This window comes from Clinocottus analis, unplaced genomic scaffold (assembly GCF_023055335.1).
Source record: "Clinocottus analis isolate CAN_PGR_092001 unplaced genomic scaffold, fCliAna1.0.p SCAF_18, whole genome shotgun sequence".
NCBI classification, from domain to species: domain Eukaryota; kingdom Metazoa; phylum Chordata; class Actinopteri; order Perciformes; family Cottidae; genus Clinocottus; species Clinocottus analis.
Window position 1 is genome coordinate 10968780 of NW_027175909.1, and position 23259 is coordinate 10992038.

Genomic DNA, 23259 nt, shown 5'->3' on the forward strand with positions numbered 1-23259 from the left:
GGCGTTGAGCTCCTGCATTGGCTTCTGTTTATTTTTAATGAATATTCATGAGTAAATGTATGCGTGTATAAGTGTCTGAATGTATGTATGTGCATCTTAGTGTGCATATAACACATATAATATTTAGTAAAAGCAAATCAAACAAAACTAATTACAATGTACTGTACGTTTACACAAGGTCATAAAATAGCCCAGAAGACTTTTACTCGTGCCTAACCTTTAAATCACTGAATGTTTCCTTCACAAAATACTGTCTTTATGACTCAAAATATCCAGGCTCCTTTCAAAATTGCTTCATTTGAGTTCAATGCCGAAGGTTTTATAAGGAAAAATCTTTACCTGGCTGTCACCTTCCACAGAATATCTCCTCGTCAATTTCTCAAGGTCTGAAATGCTGTATTAAATATTGAACACTTTTTTTTGCTGGTGAGGCATTCCAAACCACCCAATTTTTTCATATTTTTTTAAGAATCAGCACACTCTATATTAAAAACCTTTTCATGCTAAATTAGTTTTAAGATTTTTGTCATCTTTGCTTGCGTGGACAGCTTCACTGTATCCACACTGGTGTTGTGGGCTCCACTGAGTTCGAGACATAAAGTGACGAATGAGACTTGCTCCAGGTTGCTATCAATTTTTTTCCCACCTTGTTATGAACATATTGACTTCTATTCCATACATTGTACTCTGGAATGAATGATGGCAATGGGGTTCAGGGATCCTTCAGGGGGGTTAACGACAAAGCTGAATTATTAACTCGGCAACTCACATGCATGGGGGCTCCAATGTTGTGTCAGAAAATGAAAAGCCAACTATCTGATAATTGATTGTTCTTGGCACATTAACACAGAGCATGGTAAACAGACTATCTTTTGTGTTTTTGAAGATTACAAGATATTGTTTTGAATGTCGTTTCTTGAAAAGCATGACATCAGGTCAAAACAATGAATTGATTAATCAAGAAAATAATTTGAAATAGTTTCATGTATCGTTTATTACAGTCCTATAGTGGCAATTGACGTTTGTATGTATGCACCACCTCAACACAATATTAACAGAAATGATCGGGGCCCTAAGTATTTTATTATTACTTCATATAGAGGCCCCGCAGAGGAGGCCAGCATCTAGTTTTAACACCTTTATTATAACTGTTTATGTTATGCATATAATATGGTTATATGATGCAAAAATCCTGACTAAATACGTAATGTTAGCCCCAGGGCACCTGAGGTTAGTGTGGCCCTGGTATTTTTCATACGTGCAAATACAGGGACATGGTCATGAAGAAGTTATGACGGGCCGACATATGGCGCGGACAGCTGTTCATATGTGGTGTAAACGAAGTTACAATGACTTCTGCAACAGAGGAAATGAATGAACGTCCTGAACCTCCGCAGCTCTCTGCCCAAGTGACGTCACACCGTTGCACGAGCGCACAGCGAGAGGGGAAGCGCACCGGGGTTTTGCGCCATATGGCTGCGTGTCCTTCCCACAGTTCCTCTGCTGACGCCAAACAAAAAGGGGGGAAAAAAGGGAAAAAGAAACCAACCTCATCCAAGTAGCCCTCGGTACAAAGAAACGCGTCTGTCTCGCAACTCCACGGTAAACGGTACCGTGTCCCTTTAAAAACGTCTGACAAAAAGCCCATATGATCCCCGAGCTCCAATCACCAATTCCTTCTGCAAAAGCAGCCTCTGCATTTTTGTCTGTCTGAATGCTACAGCAGCACGGGGGGGAAAAAAAAAGATTGAGGATAAGGCAAAAACTGAAGAAATGTGACAATTCAACGGTCATTTTCATGGCGAGGGGAAAACTGGTGCGAAAGGAGTTATTCTGGGACTCCTTTGAGCCTCGAAACGCTGGATCAAAATGGTAGGCTACGGAGAAGAGCGCTGCATTTTTGTTTATTTTTTTTTGGTGTGTGTGTGTGTGTGTGTGTGTCCCTCTTTGATCTCTTGCAAATTTGAGCTACTTAGCAGGCCGATGAAACTTAGCGCACTTTGCGCCTCGCCGTGTGTTCGTACCGCCGGCTGTCACCACCGTGTGTTCTCTGCTTTCTACCCCGAAGTTTGTAACTTGCCGACGCGGCACAAGTTGGGGGGGTTGGGGGGGTGGAGGGGGGAATTGAAGCTGCCGAAAGAATGCAATGGCTACAATAGCTACATTGATGCGGAGAAGGAGTTAAATTCTTTCATATCAGGGCGCTCCTGCGAAAGGGCTCAGGTCGTGACGGGTGCAAACGGAGCACGGCGCGAGGGAAAGTGCTGCTTTCTCCCCCGGCGGCCGCTGCAGGACAAGTTCGCGGTGACATTCATGCATCCTCGTGTGTCGTCTCCGAGAGGAGGAGATGTCACTCTCTTCGTGGCTTGATAACTTCACTCTGTTGCAGGTGACACTCGGCCGGAGAGGTGTCTGGATATTCAGCACGTCATCCTTGGAAGTGTCCTCGTGCAATTGAAATGCTCCGTGATGCGGTTTGATAGTCACAGTGTGCTGTTTTGAGGAATCATGTGTAGTTGTGTGGGGTGTTTTGTCTGCTGCATGAGCTCAGTTTCTTTTTCTTCACTTTTACACTCTCATTTGCAACCTTTTTTTATTTTATTTTTTAATTTTTCCTTGCATTGTATGAAGATGATCCTGCACAGACAGACAGAGTTCTGGCAATGGAGGCAGATAGTGAGGCAGACAGTCCGCTCTGTCTCCAGGGTCATATTAGGATGCCTCATTAGGAAAGCATGTGGAGCTTGATGCAGTGGTGGAGTAATCCCAGTGCGCGTTCACATCTGGAGGCTTGGGTTAATATCTGGGTCAGGTCAGTGGGGTTAGCCCTGGTGCTCGCTGGGTGGCTTCTGGTGGGAGCAAAGAGAGGGAGAGAGAGAGATTTTGGTCTGTTTTTCGTCCCCTTTTTTTTCTATTCAATGTTTTTTTGTGTGTGCCGCGCACGAGAGTAATCACTGACAAAGTACAAAGTGTGCTTGGTGAATGCAATGCTCCGGTGATGAGAGATATTGTGTCTTTTGACTGTTTTGGTAAACATGCCCCAGATAATTTCTGCAATTACTTTGTTGACATCAAAAGCGGATTAGTCTCCCGCTAATTTTGCATTCATCAATAGCTTTATATCCACAAATTCCCTTATTCATGGTTGGATTACCGAACAGGCCTACCATATTAAGCTTTATTATTATTACCGGGGCCAAGGGGTCAGGTGGCCCTTGGACCAGAGTGTCCCTATGAAGTGACCTTTCACACTTCTAGTTGGAAAACCAATAAAACCAATACAAAGATACAGAACATTTCCACAAAAAGAGACAAAACAAGTAAAAAAAGTGACGCAAAACGACAACAAAGAGACACAAAACATGTATGATTAGACTCAAAATGACTATGAACAACATGACAGGTGTGCTCGTGTCGTTTGTAGTCTTTGCGGGTGTTTCTCTTATGTCAGAGGATCCGGGTAGCTTTTACATGTCTATGCCCAGAGGCCCATCATCTCTCCTCCATTCTCTTCAAATGATTGTTTTACTTTTTCACCTAATTTGAGGGATTTGTGAATCTGTAAATCTGTGTCACACATGCACACTTTTTCGATATTCATACCACTCACTGCTCCTTCATCCCACGCTGTTTGGTTGGTCCCGAGTAGCTCCTTCTCTCGCTCCTCGCAGGGTGCTGTGAGTTTTACGTAACTGCCTATCCAGGGCATTCCTGCCAACCCTTGACTTTGAGGCGTCACTGTCTCTGGGTGCTGAGCGAGGAAACTGCCTTTAGTCCTTGTGACAAGTGCGGCCATTCCTGAGCCCGGGCAACAAACTACAGCAGACATCCTCGGCCCCTGGTAGGAGGCCGCTCTCCTTGGAAACTCTGACTACACTGTATAGGTGCTGCTGATTTATGGCCCTCGAGATTAAGAAACAGTGGACGCGGCTGCAGAGAGCAAGGTCAAAGTCACTGGGCTTATGCAAGCTTTCTTTTGTTCTTGTTGGTGAAAATGGCACAAGTTTTCCCAAGTGATTAAGGTTGACTTTACTCTTTGTATGAATCCATTTGTATTGTTTCCCAGCAGGACAAGCTGGTGTCGGCGTCTTTTCATCTTGGAAACCAACAAACTCATTTAACCCACGATGGGACTTTTTAAAACATAGCTTTGAACCCCATTGTCATAGAGGCCAAACTGCTTTTTTCTTTTGCCAAACTTGATATGAGGATTTTGATTAGCCTTTGCCAGGCGTTTAAAGATATAGGGAGAGTTTTCTGTTTAAATGGATCTGATAGCTTTTAGCTGAATTCAGGCCAGGGAGAGACTTATGGGGAGCTTTGAAGCTGATGGGAATGAGTTTTTATGCTGTTTTTAGAGAATTGCCAAGCAGGAAAGTAGGGATGCTTGATCTGATAGTCATCATAAATATTTGTTTAACGTTTAGTTTGTACAGACATTCTTCCGAAGCACCCATTTCATGCTGTTTATCTGAAGGGAAGGTTGAGAGAAGTGCAAATGTTAGGATAGAATGTGTGCACATCAGTTTGAAGAGTACACTCCTTTCATCACAATATTATTATAACTAAAACCAATCACTTATTTATTCTAAACTTCTTTTTTTAACCTTTTGGGAAATTCACCTACTGTCTTTCTTGCAGAAAGTTAGATGAGGACAGATCGGTAGCCTGCCACTAAATATACAACTCCAGCCAGCAGCTGGTTAGCTTAGCATAAAGTCTAGACAAACGGCTAGAAGATCAGTTTGAAGGATTTAGTTTCTGTTTCCAGTCCGAGCAAAGCTAGCTAAGCTAACGGTCACCGGCTGTAGCTCCATATCCAATGTACAGTCATTGTGAGAGTGACGCTATCAGTATAACTCTTCAATAGAAAACCAAAATACATTCCCAAAAATGTCTAACTATTCCTTTCTGCTCATATTCACCGTTTCTCTGCCGTCCATTGATTGGTTGCGGCTGTAGAAAGCCGATGCTCCTCCTCTACTTTTTTTTCTTCTTCTTTTTTTCTCCCTCCGTCCTCTCTGACCTTCTCATCAAACATATCATCTGCACACACACACACCCACACACACACACACACACACACACACACACACACACACACACACACAGAGTATTGCGACACCAGAGAGATCCCTCTGATAAGGGTCTCTTTAGAGTCTTGCGTTAGCCTCTTCTCTCGGTGTGTCGTACTATAAAAGGGGTAATGAAGATCACAGTTTCTTCCCGTGTAATTGCCCTCGGGTATGTCTGCACCTGCTCCACATCAGAATGATCTTTTGTCTGGAGAAGATCACCTCAAAGGTGCACCTTTCACTCTTTGTGCCGTACATATTTGGATAAATTGGGATTCCTGATCTTTTTCCACCTTGATATTTCACAAATAGACACATCTCGTTTGTGCAGCCCTGCACACTTGGTTGTGCCACAGGTATTTGGCGTCGCATCTCCTGTGTTGGCTGATGAATGCACGCACAGCAGGCGTGTGTGTGTGTGTGTGTGTGTGTGTGTGTGTGTGTGTGTGTGTGAGCGCGCCGTTATGCACATGCGTGTGCGGCGCTGGCTTGGGAACAGTGTGCTAGGACTCCAGCGGAGCGCTGGTGTGTGAAGCGCTGTAACGTGTGTGTGAGTAGGAGATGCCAGCACCACGGGCCGCTCTCTTGGCCAGGCTTCCTGACTCAGCGCTTCCTCTCCCAGCTCATCGGTCCAGACACAAACTTCCTGGCAGAGCCTCAGTGCGGAACAGTCCAACCTCATCGCTGCCCCCCTACAACCGCCTCGAGGCCGCTTCTTTGATTATCCAACTGCTCGTCCGAGTCATCCCAACTCCAGACGACCGCCGATTGATTGCCTCCTTTCAACATCGCCTGTGATTGGCCGACACGCACTGTCGTGGACTTCACCAAAGAGATGAAACATGCTGTTGTCCGGCACGTTCTAAGGACAAGCCGGGAAAAAGCGCTTCGCAAATCATGCAGTCGAGGCAATCCTGCTCACGTTGTCAAATTCTAATGTACTGTACGTCGCCAAGATGCTGCTCATGCTGTTCTCATCCTTATTTTTGTTTGTGCATCCCAATTTCATGCTCGGGTAAACGCGTATCAGTTGTAGATTGACTTGTCACTTGTGGTTGCATTAACATATAGATGGAAATGTATTTAAATCTAAAGGTGAAAGCTGGTGGAGAGCTCCACCAGGGCACGACTGTGGCGAGTCCAGGCTGCTAGACTAGGACTGGGAAAAGCCCACAGTGTGGAGTGGAGATGGGATGTGTGGGATTAGAGCAGCACTAATGCTGATAATATTGTCTTTTATTAATTGCAGCCAGCAGTGAATACTGTGGTTAAGAAAGTTAAATGTTTTAATGGCCCGAGGGGAATAAAATAATTAGCTAAAGTAGTGGAAAGAGAGAAGTGAAAAACTAGCAGCTCATTTTAAAGTCATTTAGGATTCTCCTTTTGCTGCATCCGATAATGTGCTGCCGTACACTTTTACCTGAAATCCCATTCAGTTCCCATGACTTGAGGCAGTTCCGCTTGTGATATATAGCTCTTTTCTTTTGACCGCTGATCGTTATCCGCGGAGCCCCAAACAGCAGACGGGCAACGTAAGCGGCTACCTGGTGAACCATAGCGGAGTATCGAGCAGCTAAAGAGCCAGACAGTGAGGTAATAGGTCTGTTTAGTACACCACAACGCATCCATGTGTTTAGCTTTAAATGCAGAGTTTGGATGATCTATGAGGACAGATTTTTCTCCACCAATCTGCATCACATGCGCCACTAATTTTCTGAATTATATAATCCCATAGCCACAAGGTGTAACTACCCGCCTTTAGTACGATTATCAGATAGAAAGTGTCATCCCGATGAGTATTAAACTCCACTTTAATGTGACCGTGTCGCGTTTGACCTCAGCAGCGAGCATGCTGCCGACCGCTGCTGTTGCTTCCCCCTTTAGTCATTGAACATTGATTTTTATTAGATTTTTCTCTTTTATCATAGACGTTCTAACGATCACCGGAGGGCTTGTTAAAAGTGAGACCTTGTCTCTGGTGATATTACCAGTCTGGCTCGCCTAAGAGCAACATGTTTGATAACAGGATAATGTGAGTCCGGGCACATTCAGATCCTCTTTGCATGCATCAGCAGTGTCAACGCATACGGCAGATTTATTTATTTCCTGTGTACTGACGTGGGCACAAATGCATGATTATGATGCAGGTACGCTTGCATGGGCGTTTGGGGTTGCAGACGTGTGCGGGTGTGCTCGTGCATCTGCTACTGTATATGCTTCTTCTACCTCAAGGTCAGTGCTGGGTCTCTGTGCTGATTGGATTTAAAGAGGAGAGGAGAGGAGGGAGTGCAGACTGCAGACAGAGGAGAAATCTTCCACTAGACACATGGACGGATTATAAGCAGCACAGACATATAAAAGCCCCCCCCCCCACACACACACACACACACTCACCCCTCTAACACAGGAGCAAGACAGCCAGACTAAAAGACTGTTTGCTGTGCGCATCTTTGTGGAGTCCTTCTGCATCACTTTGGAGTCTGCTTTTGTCGCTTTGTGCTTGTTTTACCTTTGCATTGCTGTGTCATTGGTTCTACTTCTCCAAAATACAGACAGTCCAGTAACTGGAGGCCCTGGCCCATGAGACCTGAGGCCCCTGGGCCAGTACCCAATAGGCCTGTTCAGTAATCCATCCATGACTGGACATAAACGCTGACAATTTGGCAGAATGCTTTCCGTCCGTGCCAGTCTTGCCCGGCCTGTATGCTCGACCAGATAACGCCCCGAAGATTAAGCCGCGATTCTCACCCCGGAGAGTCAGAACTGCCTCTCTGGCTCGGCTTCTCTGGGACTAAACCTGTCTGTCGTTTGGCCTCGGCGGCGGGGCAGGTCTGCTGAGCACACAGAGGACACGGTGTCAGTCATTAGCCTGATGACTTTTTAATGGCTGTCTGATTGGACTGTGCCAGAAATGACATGCCCTTGTCTCGTTCTGCGTGGTTGTGTTTACGCGTGACCTGATCCGCACCCCGCCACGTAGAAGCACTTTGCCGTCACTGTGAGGCCAAACTCGCCCGTTGTAGCCGGGCGATCTCTGTGGAGAGTTTGCGTTCGAGTCTGTCATGCTTTGCTCTCGTCTGCGCTGCTGATGACTCAGGGATCGGTGTGTGTTCTGCTCTCCTACCATGTCCGTGCCCGTGAGGGAGATGAGGCCTGACACGGTGCCCGCTCTCCTTCCTCCGGGTGTCAGTCACGGCGAGCCGCTCAGCAGGCGGCCTCGCTGTGAAGAGGGCTGCTGAGTGTGCTCTTTACTGTAGGTTGGAGAGCTTCGTGGGTGGAAGTGGCCCACAACCCCCCCCCCGCCCCCTCTCCACCCACCCACCCACCCACTGGGTGACAAGAGGGGCTGATGCCTGAGCTCAAGGGATTGCTGTCTCCATGGCTGTGGATGGTTTGGTGATCTCATTTTATTTCCGATGGTGATGTTCAAGTGGAAACTTCACTGTGCATACGGACAGTTTGACATTCAGCAAGTTGCTCTTGTTTTAAATGGATTGTTTTTAGGTAGTTTGGTGGAATTTAAAGAACTGCTTTGAAACAACTCATTTAATAATTACACTAATTGTATCAGTTTTGGTCTAAAAGAACAATAGATGCAACTTATGATGATGGATTTTGTGATAAAAACCGTTGGTTGACAAAACAATAAATCAAAAATGTGTATAATGTCGTAAAAGTAATTTATCAAGCGAAAAGATTGCTGCTTCCAAGAGAAGATTTGTAGTTTATCTTTTTTCTGCTTTGAATCTTTATAAACTGAATATTTTTCTTTTGCGGCTGTCGGTTGGGCAAACAATTTGTGCTCTGGGAAATTGTGATGGCCGTTTTTCACAAGTTTGACAGACAAGTCTTGTCTTGATGATGGTTTTCTTGCTATCACGCGAGTTAAAGTTTATTTATTATTTATTTTTGTCAAATAATGATAGAAGTTAGTGCTGAGCAATATGGACATATCATTATGACAACAACAATATTTTCCGATATCAATTTAAATTACAAAGCGGTTCATTTACGCTAAATCACACATTAAATGTAAACTGATGTTCAACATAATTATGACGTTATGCATTAAAGCCACACTCCTGGTCGCAGTCATTTGTTTGAAGTTGCATACTTAGAGAGGAATATTTCTTTTTACTTACTTAAACTTGATGGTGAATAATCCAAATAGCTGACTGTCCAAATAATTTGCAATTTATATGTTTATTACAGTAACACACAACGATACTGTGATGTTATGTTTTGTCTATAGCTCACAGATGTTTGTTAAGAAAGATGAAGACGGGGATGTGAGAGGACACTGAGTTCAGTCTGAGCGGTCTGCTTGCAGGTTTAGAGAAAGCTTTAACCCCCGCTGTGTTTCCCCCCCGAGACTCCTTCCTGCCTGAATGCAACCTGCCCTCCCTCGCACTATCGATGTGTCCACAACTCTGTGCTGCGCTCTGACATTGGCCCCCGCTAATGGATCAGTCTGTTCACCTCAGCAAGCAAACAAGACCGTCGAAGTAGATGCCAATTTTATTTCTCTGGCTTTATGAGTCTGCCGTCTGACACGGCGGAGGCAAAATAGCAGCGGGATAGCAGTTTGGGGAACCGGTGGCTTTATTTGAACACAAGAGGAACATTGAAAGGGATGAACTTTCAAGATATTTTCCAGCTCCACTTTGGTCAAGGCTGCTGTTACAGGTGGCCCCCGCAGTCGACTAGATTAAAGTAAAAAACTGATTTTTTTAAAACGGCAGCTCTGCAGAGGTCACAGCACAGCCACAGTGACGGAGACGCAAACTTTACAGAGTAGTAAATCCACACGGGCCATCTCGTGCAAAGGTGTGGGAGAGAAAAGGTCATTCTCACCAGTAAAGTCAAATCAGAAAGAAGGATTTCATTGTCGGACCCGGCTCTGTCTGGCTCGGGTCCAAGAGCCGGGCCTCTGCCAAGTGCATACCAGCGACCCTGACATGGCCCAGCTGGCTGCCGATTCGCCGGTTACTTTCATGTCACAAGCTTTGATTGGCACATTGACTGTGAGCTCGACCTGCACCTCTGAGTCTGATCACTGAATTAGCAACAGCAATAATTTGCCAAAAGATTTGAGTTTTTTTCCATCTGTTGAATACAGCAGCCTCCTCTTGGGCCGAGCAGTAATCCTGCGCATCATTCATCACAGCTTCATCAACACTGGGTTAGTGGTGAAGTAGTTTCAAAGCATCAAACTTTTTCATTTCAATGAAAGTGTTGCCATCAGGCCGGTTGGGGAAGTGTTGTCTTTTCTAGATGCCTTAATTATCTTCCTAAAAAAATTGGGCAAATGCGATGTCTGGCGAATACGTGAGTGAAACCCCATTAGAGCGGTTAAACAATGGATCGCTAGATTTGGTTTGTTGTCAGCTGTGACCTTTCAGAGTAATTGTGCATTCATCAGCCCAATTAGCATGATTTTGGAATTGGAAAAACAAGCAATGAAAAAGCACATTTTATCAGGTTGGATCAGTGATTAAATCGGCTGTTGGAGACCGTGTCACGTGATCGGATGCTTTAGAACAGCAACTCAATAGACATTGTGGTGGGATTGTTCACTCAGGAAGTCCTCACACTATTCCAGTAGTGTATTAAAGTGTGAAGAGCATTTCATGGCATAAATAATGTTTTTCATGTTTACTTATTACTAATATAACCTCCCTCCAACATGTAAAGGGCACAGTACATCTTCCACGGTGAAATAAATAACATATTCTATCGATTATATATTTAAATGATACGGCTATTAAATTAAAAGACATCAACCTCGAGAGTTTGCCGAGTGCAACAGGACCTCGGGGGCCTCCACAATGCTCGAGCATGTTGTGTTTGGCAGATTAAATGAGTGTGAAGGGAGCTTTGATTGAAGCTCGTTTAAATGACACCTCTTGTTGGGTGCGTCAGTAATCCCCCCGCTGCGTGTTTGTCACAGGTCAGGCCAGATATGAATAATGTATTGGGAGGCATCTGAGTGAGAGGCTGGTTAAAGGTGGCGCTCCCTTTAATGACAGCAAACAAGCTCTCTCCCTGACATTTCCAAGCAAGAGAGAAGGAGAGATAATGACAGACAAAGATCGAGGGAGTTGGATGCGGTCTTTAATTGCAAAGTACTCACTCAATGTGTTTAGTTATAACACTCTATATGAGGAAATGAGACAGGAGGCCTTTGTCTGTGTTGCATATTGTGACAGACGCAGCTGCTCTTGGATTAAATAGGTTTAAATGATGAAAATAACGCAATTATCCACTCTCTTACACTTACACTTTACTTTACACTTGTCACTTTTACACCATCAATCTCTTCATTCCGTGCACTTTACTTATTTTCAACTTTAATTATTATTTCCGCTAGATCCAACTGTAAATATTCAATACACCCAATTGTAAATATACATGCTGCCTTCTGATTGCCCTCTGTTTCATGTTTATCGCTAAGTATGTATTGTTAAATGTTATGGACCTCCCAACAGGACAAATTCCTTGTTTCTGTGAGCCGTTTTGCCCTATTTTACACCAAATAAAATTGGTCTGCAACCGCAAAATCTACCGTCAAATTCGGATTACAAGGCGTACCCGATTATAAGCCGTGTCTACTCAAAAATACAAATAAAACTCGTATTTAATCCTAAATAATTATCACAAAATGCTTGGTAATAATTTCTCCCCCCAAAATGATGTGCATGCAAGAAAAGTGCCTAAAATGCCCCATTGCAAGCTCAGTTTTGGGGCATAAAGACTTCTGCAGATAATCATTTGGGAACTCACAGGTGCATATGGCACGCATCATTATTTTGCATTTCAAATCCAGAGAATCCCATTTTTAGACTAATTAATGATGCTTATTCCCAATAGAGAAATAACTACGTTCTGTTTTAAGTAAAATGAACTAAATCTAAAATTTAAAGTAACGTCATGGAAATACACTCGTCATCAGACCTTAAAAATATAGTCAGTTATTTGAATTTGACGCTAAGCTAGCAATGCTTTGAATCAATTAATATTATTCATCCTATAGATTCAGAATATAATCATTGACAGCGTTATCTTATTTGGATCTCAGAGGAAGATGCAGATCATTATCGCTAAAGCAGAATAACTTCCAGTCTGCAACTTACACTTGATCTGATTAAGGCTGCAGCGTTTTGCCCTTGGGCGACGTCTGCAGCCTTGCACGGGGATAGATAACCCGATCTTCACTCCTCTCTGGCTCAGAGTCCAATTTAGCAGCTCAAAACTATGAATAAATCTAACACTTCCATAATTGAATTCTTCAAACAGGCCATATTTTGAAGGTTAGGACCAAATGCAAATCCATTTTACAGCTTTAACAATGAAGTGATTTCATTGATCTTAAACAGAAAATATGTTGAACAGCAATGTGAGTTTTTCAGTAAATGCCCTAATACTTGCTGTCCTAAAATTAATTGTAAATGTAATATATTGCCCTATTTCTTCATTTCTTTCACATGCAACTATAAATACTGTAAAATAAGAGCTGTCGAGATGTAATTATGGCTCACAGCTATACCATCTCCAGCCAAAACAAGGTTTATATTAATACTCATCCTATTCTGCCTTCAAGAGACGCCTAGAATGACAAATTCCATTAATTGTTTGCAGTGTTAGTTAGTATTTATTCGGCATGGTTCCCCTAATTATTTCTCCGGACGTGTTTTGTCTTGTGCATAATTCTACGTTCCACAGGGACATTGTAGTGAGTGGGTGTGCTTAGAGAGCCGGCTAATGGGGGGGAGATGGCACTGAATACCAATGCAGAGCAGTCAGTCTTTGCAGAGACCAGACAATGTGTTTGTGTTTGTTGTGCGTCTGTGTGTTTGTGTGTCTGTGTGCGTGCATGATTGCACATCTCATATAAGTATGTGTGCGTGTGTGTGTGTGTGTGTGTGTGTTTGCTCTGTTTGCTGCTCAGTCCCCACTCACATCCCGTCTGGATCGAAACTCTGTCCTTCCTGTGCTAAAATAAACCCACCTTGGGAAGTTGAGGACTTTGCACAGAGCGCTGAGGGTTACACCTTTTTGAATTTTCTCCTATCATATCCAGCAGCATGTATGCATTGGATGGCTTTGTGCAGTGCACTTAACAAAACAGAACATCATGAAGAACACTCCTGGATAATAACTACTGTAGGATGGATTTATTTATATTATTATAGATTTATGCCTCTAGGTGCAGGTCAAATCAAAGAATACTGACAATGTTATGTAAGAGAAATCAGCTGTTCTATTTTAACAAGATATGTTTTGTGAAATGACATAAAGTTGTGTGATATAAGAAGACAAAGCGATAAAATGTGTGTATATCTATATGTGTGTGTGTGTCTGCGTGTGTATATATATATATATATATATTGCTCCATGATAATATTTTCCATCTTAACCCTTTTCTCTCTCTTTCTCCCTCCATCTTCAGCTCATAGTGGAAAAGACCACAGACTTCCCCTCTGCTGAGTTCTCCCTGGTGGAGGATGTGGCTCTGCACTTCACCTGTTTGATGGACAGGCTGAACGAGCAGCGCCTCTTCCAGCCTGACCTGTGTGACGTCGACATCGTCCTGGTGCGTCAGCACAGCACCTTCCCGGCCCACAAGGGCGTGCTGGCGGCCTACAGCCCTTTCTTCCACTCCCTCTTTGCACAGAGCAAACAGCTGCGGCGGGTGGACCTGTCACTGGACGCCCTGACCTCACAAGGCCTGCAGCAAATCCTCAACTTTATTTACACTTCCAAACTGCTGGTGAGCAGCCGCACTGTCCGCGACGTGCTCAACGCGGCTGCCCTGCTTCAGATGAGCGACATCGCGGCGTCCTGTCGCGACCTCATCAGCAGCCAGTCGCTGAGAACCACCTGCTCGGATATGGCCAATCAGGAAGGACTCGGCGGCGGTGACCCGGCTTCTGTAGCGATGCCTTCCAGCCTGCTGTACCCGGAGATCAAACAGGAGTCAGAGCTGGGGAGGCTGTACAAGAGGGACGGCAGCAGCCCGTTCTCCGTGAGGGTGGAGGAGGCGGGCAAGACGGCCTCCCAACAGAAGCAGTATTACCAGAAGGAGGACGCGCCAGGGGGCGGGGCCGGTGCCGGCGTGGCCGCTCTGTGCAAAGTCGAGAGCAACGGAGAGGAGTCAAAGACCGCCGACATCCACGCCTCCTTCAACAGAGACCAGATCATTGTTGAAGTCAACCTCAACAACCAGACCCTGAATGTGTCGAAGGGGCCGGAGACCAAGTCAGCAAACGCCGCCGAGGCGGCCGCCATGTTTGCGTGCTGCCGCGACAACGAGAGGGATTCAGAAGAAGGCGAGGACGACGAGGTGGAGAATGACGACACGTGTGGAGAAGAGGATGACGATGAGCCCAAGAGGGGGGACACACTGGGACAGAGCAGCGAGGAGGAGGAGGAGGAAGAGGAGGAGGATGAGGAAGAGGAGGAGAACACTCTAAACATTCCAGGCTTGGAGCAGCCGACCCTGATGGATCGAACTCGCCGGGGCACCAGAGCCTTTGCCGTCGCGGGTACCACCGCCGCCATGCGGCAGACACTGGCCGAGGCCAAGCTGGCCAACCAGCGGCAGGGCGGGAAGAGGACGCTGGACGCAGAGGGCCCGGGCCAGAAGGTGAGGCTGGAGGAGAAGCAACACTTCCCATGTAAGAAATGCCCCCGCGTCTTCAACAACCGCTGGTACCTGGAAAAGCACATGAACGTTACTCACAACCGCATGCAGATCTGCAATAACTGTGGGAAACGCTTCCTGCTGGAGAGCGAGCTGCTGCTGCACCAGCAGACCGACTGTGAGAAGAGCATCCAGGTAGGATTCAGATTATGGTGAAAGACTTCCTCTCAATATTGAAAATGAGCATGATTTACTATTTTTATTTTTTGAGTTAAACTTTGGTGAATTCGACCCACACATTTTTTATGTTGACCAAAAGCCAAACCCTCTTTACATAACTGATCTTTAAGGGAACGGAGAGCCGGAGAGTCCAAAAAGGAGGAAGCTATTGTGGCCCCCTAGCTTTGTTTATGAAAAGATAAATGGTTTGTAGAGCTATGTACAAATAAACTGTCTGAACTTATTGTCTCATATGCGAGCTTATTTGCTTAGAGATTTTTTTTTCTCTCCTGTAAAAATATTTGTGTGAAATGATATGTTCCTAAAACCAAAATGTCAGTAAAAATGTGAAGTAAAGACGAATAGATTTCGCTGTGCCACTTTCTGCTGTGACCACGTCTCGCTAAAATCTCTGGAACCCTCATGTTGTCATTAGCAGGATGACAGAAGCTCCTGAAAGCGCTGAAACACTCATGTGGGTCATCTTTTACTGTTAACTTGTTCACGAGCCACAGCTAATAATGTGGACAGTTAGTTACAAATTAGGATTCTGCAACACACACTGAAGGCCTCTAAATTAGTTGATTAATCAGTTAGTTGCACGCCTGCTAAGCTTTTCTAGAAGTTGAGGCCAAGGAACGTTCCAAACGCGGCAAAATGAAAGGAAAAGAGAAAATACAATCAGAGGGTCTCTGTAGATGCAGAGTGATACATCACCACACACTTTTAGTGCGCCTCAAGATGTGATGGAGAATGATTATTGCTGCTCATTTTGCCTTTCAAGTAAAGGACCTGAATACTGAGCTTGGCACAAAAGTCTGCCGGCATCCTGCTTCATGGAGAGAGGTGACAATATGTAGTTATAATATTTTCCTACTCAAGATTAAATTAAACATCAGCCCGGGTTTGAGGCAAATAAATGACAATGCTTTTGGTATTTTGGTTTGATATCCAACATCTTCTACTGTCAAGAGTGAAGTCTATATAAGTGAAACTAAATGTGATTTTTGCATTGATAATACTTAATACACACAAACGTATACTTTTGATTATGGTAGAAGCTGTCAAACTATTATTTAGTTCATGATTATTGCATGTACAGCTAGAATCCTGCACATATATAAACACGAGTCGTAGACAGTGAGGCAGTAATATGAAAGGCTGCTATGTCTCAGTACCTGCTCTCGGCAGTGAGCAGCTGGACTCCTGCTGTGGTCCTGAAGATCATTTGCTGCTTTAATCTACTGACTCTAATTGCTTTTTTGGTCCAGTGAACACTCAAGTATCTGTGTAAGCTCACACACTTGTATTGTGTTTGTAAAGACTGTTCCAGATAATATCCAAATAGCTCCAGTAATAACTATATTTTACCCCCTGTTCTGTTTTTTTTCTTCTTCTTCTTCTTCTTCTTCTTCTTCTTCTTCTTTTTTCTCCCATTAGTGTGTAACATGTGGCAAGGCCTTCAAAAAGCTGTGGTCGTTGCATGAGCATAACAAGATCGTGCACGGCTACGCCGAGAAGAAGTTCTCCTGCGAGATCTGTGAGAAGAAGTTTTACACCATGGCTCATGTCAGGAAGCACATGGTTGGTGAGTGGCAGTGACTTCAGCGATGTTGGTTCCCGTTTATTATCTCACTCTTCCTTTTCCACTGATTGTTGAGCGTGATTTGTTTTGGGTGTTGGGCTTTTCACTTCCTTTTATTTTGGGAGATAAGCATCTTATTTCCCAGAGAGCCTTACCTCACTCCCTGTCAATATGTGTTTCAGTGGCAAGAGAGTTTGTATAAAGTCCTATTTATCCTTCCTGCTGAATGAATGACTTGAGAGTTCAATGTGGAAACTTCAGTGGAAATAGATTGTTTACCAGATGAGACGCATCCATTGTACTTAGCACCGTAATTAGCCAATAAAAAAGCATCGGTGTTGTTCCTTAAGTGCTATTTTGGGTTGCAGTTTGCTTATTTGTCTTCCTGCTGCTATTGAGTGGCTCAATATTGAATACCATTAACCATATATCTTGTACTGTGTGTGTGTGTGTGTGTGTGTGTGTGTGTGTGTGTGTGTGTGTGTGTCTTTAGCTCATACGAAGGACATGCCGTTTACCTGTGAGACGTGCGGGAAGTCGTTCAAGCGCAGCATGTCCCTGAAGGTTCACTCTCTGCAGCACTCTGGAGAGAAACCCTTCAAGTGTGAGGTTTGAGCTCCTTTAATACGCTGCTGTTCTCCACTTGACTCACGTGAAGAGTCTTACTCCTTTGGAGATATCCACCAGTTTAAAACCGGTATATCTAGAATTGAATTTAAATTAGTCTCTTTATGGTTGTTGCTTATAAAACATATTAATGTTAAAGTCAAGGATTTTGGATCAGGCAGGGATCCAGATGTGTTGCTCAAAGATAAATCATTATTATTAACAGGTTTATTGCTTTGTGGCATCACTCAACGCCACAATATACTTATCCACTTTCTCACGCAGTGTTAGATGAGAGGATTGACACCACTCTCATGTCTGCACAGTAAATATGAAGCTACAACCAGGAAAAAGTGTAGCTCCATTCAGCACAGAGACTGGAAACGGGGGGAAACAGCTTGTCGGGCTCAGTCCAAAAGTTATAAAAAGCTGCTGTAAAAAGTGAAGTTCCCTGCTGCTGACTAACCGTAGCATCATATTTACAGTACCATGCTGAGCTATTCCTCTAAAGCAAAGACTTTGTAATATTCTTGTGTTTTCAAAGTATTTGACGTTTTTTTTCTAAACGGTGGTTTTATACAGTTTGCATAACTGTGTTAAGTGTGTTTTATGTCACAAGAGAGATGAATGTCTTAGTTTTTACTTGTATAGTTCAGTTTAATTTAGCATCACGTTTTACACAATAGGAATGTAATGAAATCCATTGAGAACTCATTTTGTAACTGGTTCTGATTGTTGAGACTTTGTGTAAAAATGTTCATTGTGTGTCATTTCAGAACTGTAGTGAGCGCTTCCAGTACAAATACCAGCTGCGATCCCACATGAGCATCCACATCGGACACAAGCAGTTCATGTGCCAGTGGTGCGGAAAGGACTTCAACATGAAACAGTACTTTGACGAACACATGAAGACACACACTGGTGAGTCACTTCTTGCACTATTTCTGACACATTTTAAGGTTTTTTTAAACAATATGGAGACCCACGCTCCACCCAGCTCCATTGCACAACTAATGGTTAAAAACCCGTCGGGTACCTTCAATTGTATATGTTTCTGGCCACATGACGAATGGAAGTTCAATACTCGGGCTCCTTTTGAACTCTGTCTTGGTCTTCATTGACTCCAGAAAGAAATATTTGGCTTTAGCGGCTGAATGCTCCACTACATTCACCAGCTAGTTTTGTCTGTCGGCCATTGGATGCTGGGCAGGCAGCATACAGCTGCCTGCTGTGGCTAAATAAAAAAAGGCAAGTTTTACACCAGCGACCTGTTTTACATCATTTTAATTAATTTATATATAAATCTTGATAATATCAGCTGTGTATCTATATTTCTCTCTAAGATATCGTTGAAGGTAAAACATATATAAAAGCAAATAAGTAGGTAATAAAGCACACAAGTCAGATACACACAACAAATAAATGAGTGGAACAATTGTATACAAGGATACAAATGTCACCGGCATGGACTGGCTCACATGATCACGACCCTGAACTGTCTGAAAGTTGGGAGAGCGCCGACCCCCGAGGTGCGTTGGAGGTCGTTCGGGAGATGGCAGCACTGACTGATGGGCTCGTCCTTCCACGAGCAGAAAGTGCTCGGACGGCGTGTTGTTCAGCTCTCCGTGTCCCCCTGTGTGTGCAGGAGAGAAGCCGTACATCTGTGAGATCTGTGGGAAGAGCTTCACGAGCCGGCCCAACATGAAGCGCCACCGCCGCACCCACACCGGGGAGAAGCCGTACCCGTGCGAGGTGTGCGGCCAGCGCTTCCGCTTCTCCAACATGCTCAAGGCCCACAGGGAGAAATGCTTCCGCGTCAGCAACCCCATGGTAAACGACGGAAGCGACCCCCTCGGCCTCCATCAGCCTCTGGCCTCGCCCGCCGTGGACTGCTCCGGCCAGGCGCTCCCCGCCACGTCTGCGACCACACCCGCTGCTGCCTCTAGCCCGCACCACCTCCATGGCGCCCAGTTGTCTCTTCCCCTGCTGCACTCCATGGGGGGGCTGCCTCCCACTCCTCATTTACCCCCACCGCCTCCCCTGTTCTCTGCCGGTAGGATGAACTCCAGCAACTAACAAATATCCGTAGCATCGAGAAAAAAAGCACTTTTGTTACTTTTGTTTTTTCGTAGAGCTTTTAAGAGGACTCCTGCAGCCGGAGATTGATGCACCTCAGTGACGTTTACACTGAGAGGAAAAAGTGACTGAAGGCTAACACACATACACCTACCACAATAAGAAATAGTTATTTTTTACTCTGTTTAATACAATAGATAACCTCAGAGTCCAGTAGGACGTGTCGTCACCACGCCTCTCCTCATTAATTTCACAACTCTGTTCTGGTTTCATTTGGGATTTTCCACCACCGCACACATCTCTCCAGAGCTTTGCACAATGCATTGATTGTAGCATCTTTTACAAAATCTAAGGAAGAGTTTCCTAAATCCTCACTCCACCGGGGTCATCAGTCGAGCAAAAACCACACTATAAAGAGAATTTAAAAAAACAAAACAATTTGATTATTCTCTGCCAAGACGTAGTGAGTGGTTCTGATCTGACCCAGCAATAACCAAATGCTGATTTTTGTCCGAGCATATACATGTATATGGCATTGCCAATAACCAAATCCTGTTAGCTCACCTGCTATAGTTAGATAATGTTATACAGCATTTATAATCGATCCTGCACCTTACATTTAACTCTAGTGATATTTAAAATGTACTCCTAATTGTCTCCATTTTTATAATTGTGATGGTGTGTTATTTGTGGCACGTTACGTCAATGTGTAGGGACGCGAGAGAAGTTGTGATGCGTGGAGAGTCGGTCGTGCAATGCAGCGTGTGTGATGTGTGTGTGTGTGAGTCGTGAGATGAGGATCTTCAGATCTACGTTCAGCTAAACAATGCTTCCCCCGAGTCAGGAGATTCAGTGATTTGTTGACTAATCTTTTGCTTACATTAAGCAAACGTGCTCCTCTCCTGAAGATTTGGCTTTGAGACGATGTCGCACTTTTCTGTGACTTGTTAACCTAATGTAATCAGACCTACAGTATATTGGTCGGTTTAAAATCTAATGTTGATGTTAATATTCATTTCCCAACTAAACCCGGTCTGTGTAATTAGTTTGCAGAATACCATTAGTGTTAGGGATAATAATATTCACAAAAACCTGATGACGTAGCTCAATAAGTGTGTACATTTCATCAAGATGTATATTGTGAAATGATGAACATTATAACATTATAATACAATGCCTAAATCTCTCAGAGCACTGATAGTGAGTAATTCTGGCACAAAAGAGCGCATCACAAAAAGGGCTTCTTATGATTACGTCACTATTTTAAATTAGTATATTTGTTATAAAGGTGATCTGCAGAAGCAAATCAACGTTATAGATATGCAGTAATACCCCTTAAACATTTGTGACTCTACGTGCACTTTTGACAATTGTTTGTCATAGCGATAAGAATTTAATCCTCGTCAGTAAAAAGTTTTTTAAGCAATAGTTTGACATTTTTGGAAAATACACTTATTTGCTTTTTTTGCAGAGATGGGTATGTAAATATGATGCCACAGTTAGCAGCTTGTTAGCTTATCTTATTAGCTAGCACAAAAGCTGGAAACAGAGAAAAGTAGCTAGCTAGATACTGTCTGAAGATTAAAATAGCTGTTTCTATGCTAAGCTAACTGGCTGCCAGCTATAGTTTCATATCTAGCAAACAAATATTAAAGATGTGTCTATCTTCTCAGCAATTTCTCTGCAAGAAAACTAACAAGCAACTTCCCAAAATGTCAATATATTCCTTTTAAATCTGACATTTTCAATCAATTAATTATCCAAAAAGAGTCTCTGTGCGCGATGCACTCCCGCTCACTTTATCTATAGATGGCCTACTTGTAGTGTAGCGTTAACCTGTAAATATTGTTATGTGTTTCTTCCTTGTGATTAATTCCTCATGTTTACATTTGGAGAGTCATTTGAATGTGCCCCCATGTGCGTCTTGGCTGGTACTTCCGAATGTTGGAATTTGTGGATAAGCTTTTGTAACCGTAATAAGCTGTTCATTGTTTTATTTAAAAGACAAATTGAAGCAAAGCACCTTAGTGTAGTCTTATGTCTCTTATCTCACCCCCAGTTACATGTATCTCTTAAACTGCCATGCTTAAATGGTTCGGGCCACGTCAGATGATATTTGATAATGGTACTTTTTTCTTTTGTTTCTTCATGTGTCAAACACACGTTTTGTACTTTGATTTGCTGCTTTTGTACAGGGTCCAGTTTGAGACTGCCCTTTAAATGAAAAGTCTAGAGCTGTTAAAATATATATATATATATATATATATATATATATATATATATATATATATATATATATATATATATATATATATATATATATATATATATATATATATTCTGGCTGTGATAAATCCAATCTAGCCTTACTGGAGAGCGAGCTCCAAGGTCAGAAATGAGCTACAATTTAGAAGTTGTACAGAAGAACTGAGCAGTTTGATGAGGTCACTGCCAACATTTCACACCCATCTAAGGATTGATCTAGTCATTGGTAGATGAGGGTTTCTCATTGATAGAGGACTAAACATAAGGACTGTTGCTCTCTTGTGGCAGCTTTGTAAACTGCACTCTGTTAGCTCCACGAAAGAAAGAGGAAAGCCTCCCATACGAGTAAAATATCACGCATTGTGTCATTGGAGACACTTTGGAATTATTAGAAAGACCTAAAGATGTAACGTTCCTTATCAAGTATTTGTCACTGTTTTCAGAAGCACTAGCCCAAGAGACAATACTGAGATACTGTGGTTATAGTTTGTGTATTCGCCTTATACTCTGAGGGATTTGAATGTTTCTGTGTTGTGGATGATGATGATGGTAAAAGAGGAGGGATAGTAGTGAATACTACTGATTTATGCACTTTGAATTTGATTGCCACACTATAGCCCATAACGGGGAACATGTATGCAGATACAAGGTGAGCAATAGATAGCTGAATTGTGTCGTGAAAAAAAGATTTCCACACAGCCGGCTGAATCCAAATGCATACATTGTTTGTTTAAATGTACCGTGTGGATATTGACGCTCATAAATTCATTTTGTTGTATTATTTGTTCAAATTCAGAGCAGTTCGTGGTTAGTAAGTCGCAGAAGAGTCGGTTATGGTTCACCCTGCAGCGTTTCAGTCTTCCTGTGCCGCTCTGTTGACAATAATTTGTGACGACTCCCTGATGATGCATACAGTCCAGCTATGGCTGTTTCGGATTGGCTTGTTCCCCAATCATTACCCAAAACAAGAGAAATTAGTTTTAGCTCTCACCAGTTTGCTCCTGTTGAAGGCGCTTTAATATGTGACTGTTATATTTTATGGAGAAAATGTAAAGGAAGTTGTCAGTTGCCAATGGAGTTATGAGAAAGATTAATTATTGCGAGCACTTTATATTACAGTTCAGTTAGTGTGGTTTGAAGGCTGATATTGTAGCAGTTATATTATTCAACAGCTGTTGATGGCAGGTGTGTTTTTCAAATATTTCCATGACATAAGATTATAGGAAATTACAAAAATGCAACTCCTGCCAGAAATGTTGCCTTGGCCAGTGTTAAGTCCTCCGAATTAATGTTTCATTTAGACCAAAGGGATGTTGAAAATGTCTGTTCAGACCCAGCAAAAAGAAGTCCTACTATGTTCCCCTGCTTGGAATTAGTTTTAAATATTATATCAGAATCTACAAAAGTCATGTTCTTTGAAACCTGTATTAATCAATTGCAGGGATAATAAATCAAACAAACTATAATTATCATAATTTTGGAGGTGTATGACACTGAGCAGATGATTTGTTCAAAATGTGTCAAATTAATTGGCAATGAGCAAAACAGGTAATAAAAAGTGTGTGTATATATATATATATATATATATATATATATATATATATATATATATATATATATGTATGTATGTATGTATGTATGTGTATGTATGTATGTATGTGTATGTATGTATGTATATATATATATGTATGTATATATATATATATGTGTGTATATATATATGTATATATATATATATATGTGTGTGTATATATATATGTATATATATGTATATATATATATGTGTGTGT

The 23259-nt window shown here is 43.0% G+C and overlaps 1 protein-coding gene across 1 annotated transcript; it reads left to right on the forward strand.

Annotated features, from left to right (window-relative positions):
* The first annotated feature begins 1663 nt into the window (after positions 1-1663).
* On the forward strand, positions 1664-21436 carry zbtb47b (zinc finger and BTB domain containing 47b). The gene is made up of 6 exons (XM_068582311.1): positions 1664-1872; positions 13525-14913; positions 16378-16525; positions 17016-17131; positions 17905-18049; positions 18774-21436. Exons 1-6 carry the CDS (start codon positions 1870-1872, stop codon positions 19202-19204), a joined length of 2232 nt encoding a protein of 743 aa, XP_068438412.1. The 5' UTR covers positions 1664-1869; the 3' UTR covers positions 19205-21436.
* The last annotated feature ends 1823 nt before the right edge of the window (positions 21437-23259 follow it).

Coding starts and splice junctions, on each gene's coding strand:
- zbtb47b (XM_068582311.1), top strand. Junction 14,914..16,377: donor ACTGTGAGAAGAGCATCCAG/GTAGGATTCAGA, acceptor TTCTCCCATTAG/TGTGTAACATGTGGCAAGGC. Junction 16,526..17,015: donor TGTCAGGAAGCACATGGTTG/GTGAGTGGCAGT, acceptor GTGTGTCTTTAG/CTCATACGAAGGACATGCCG.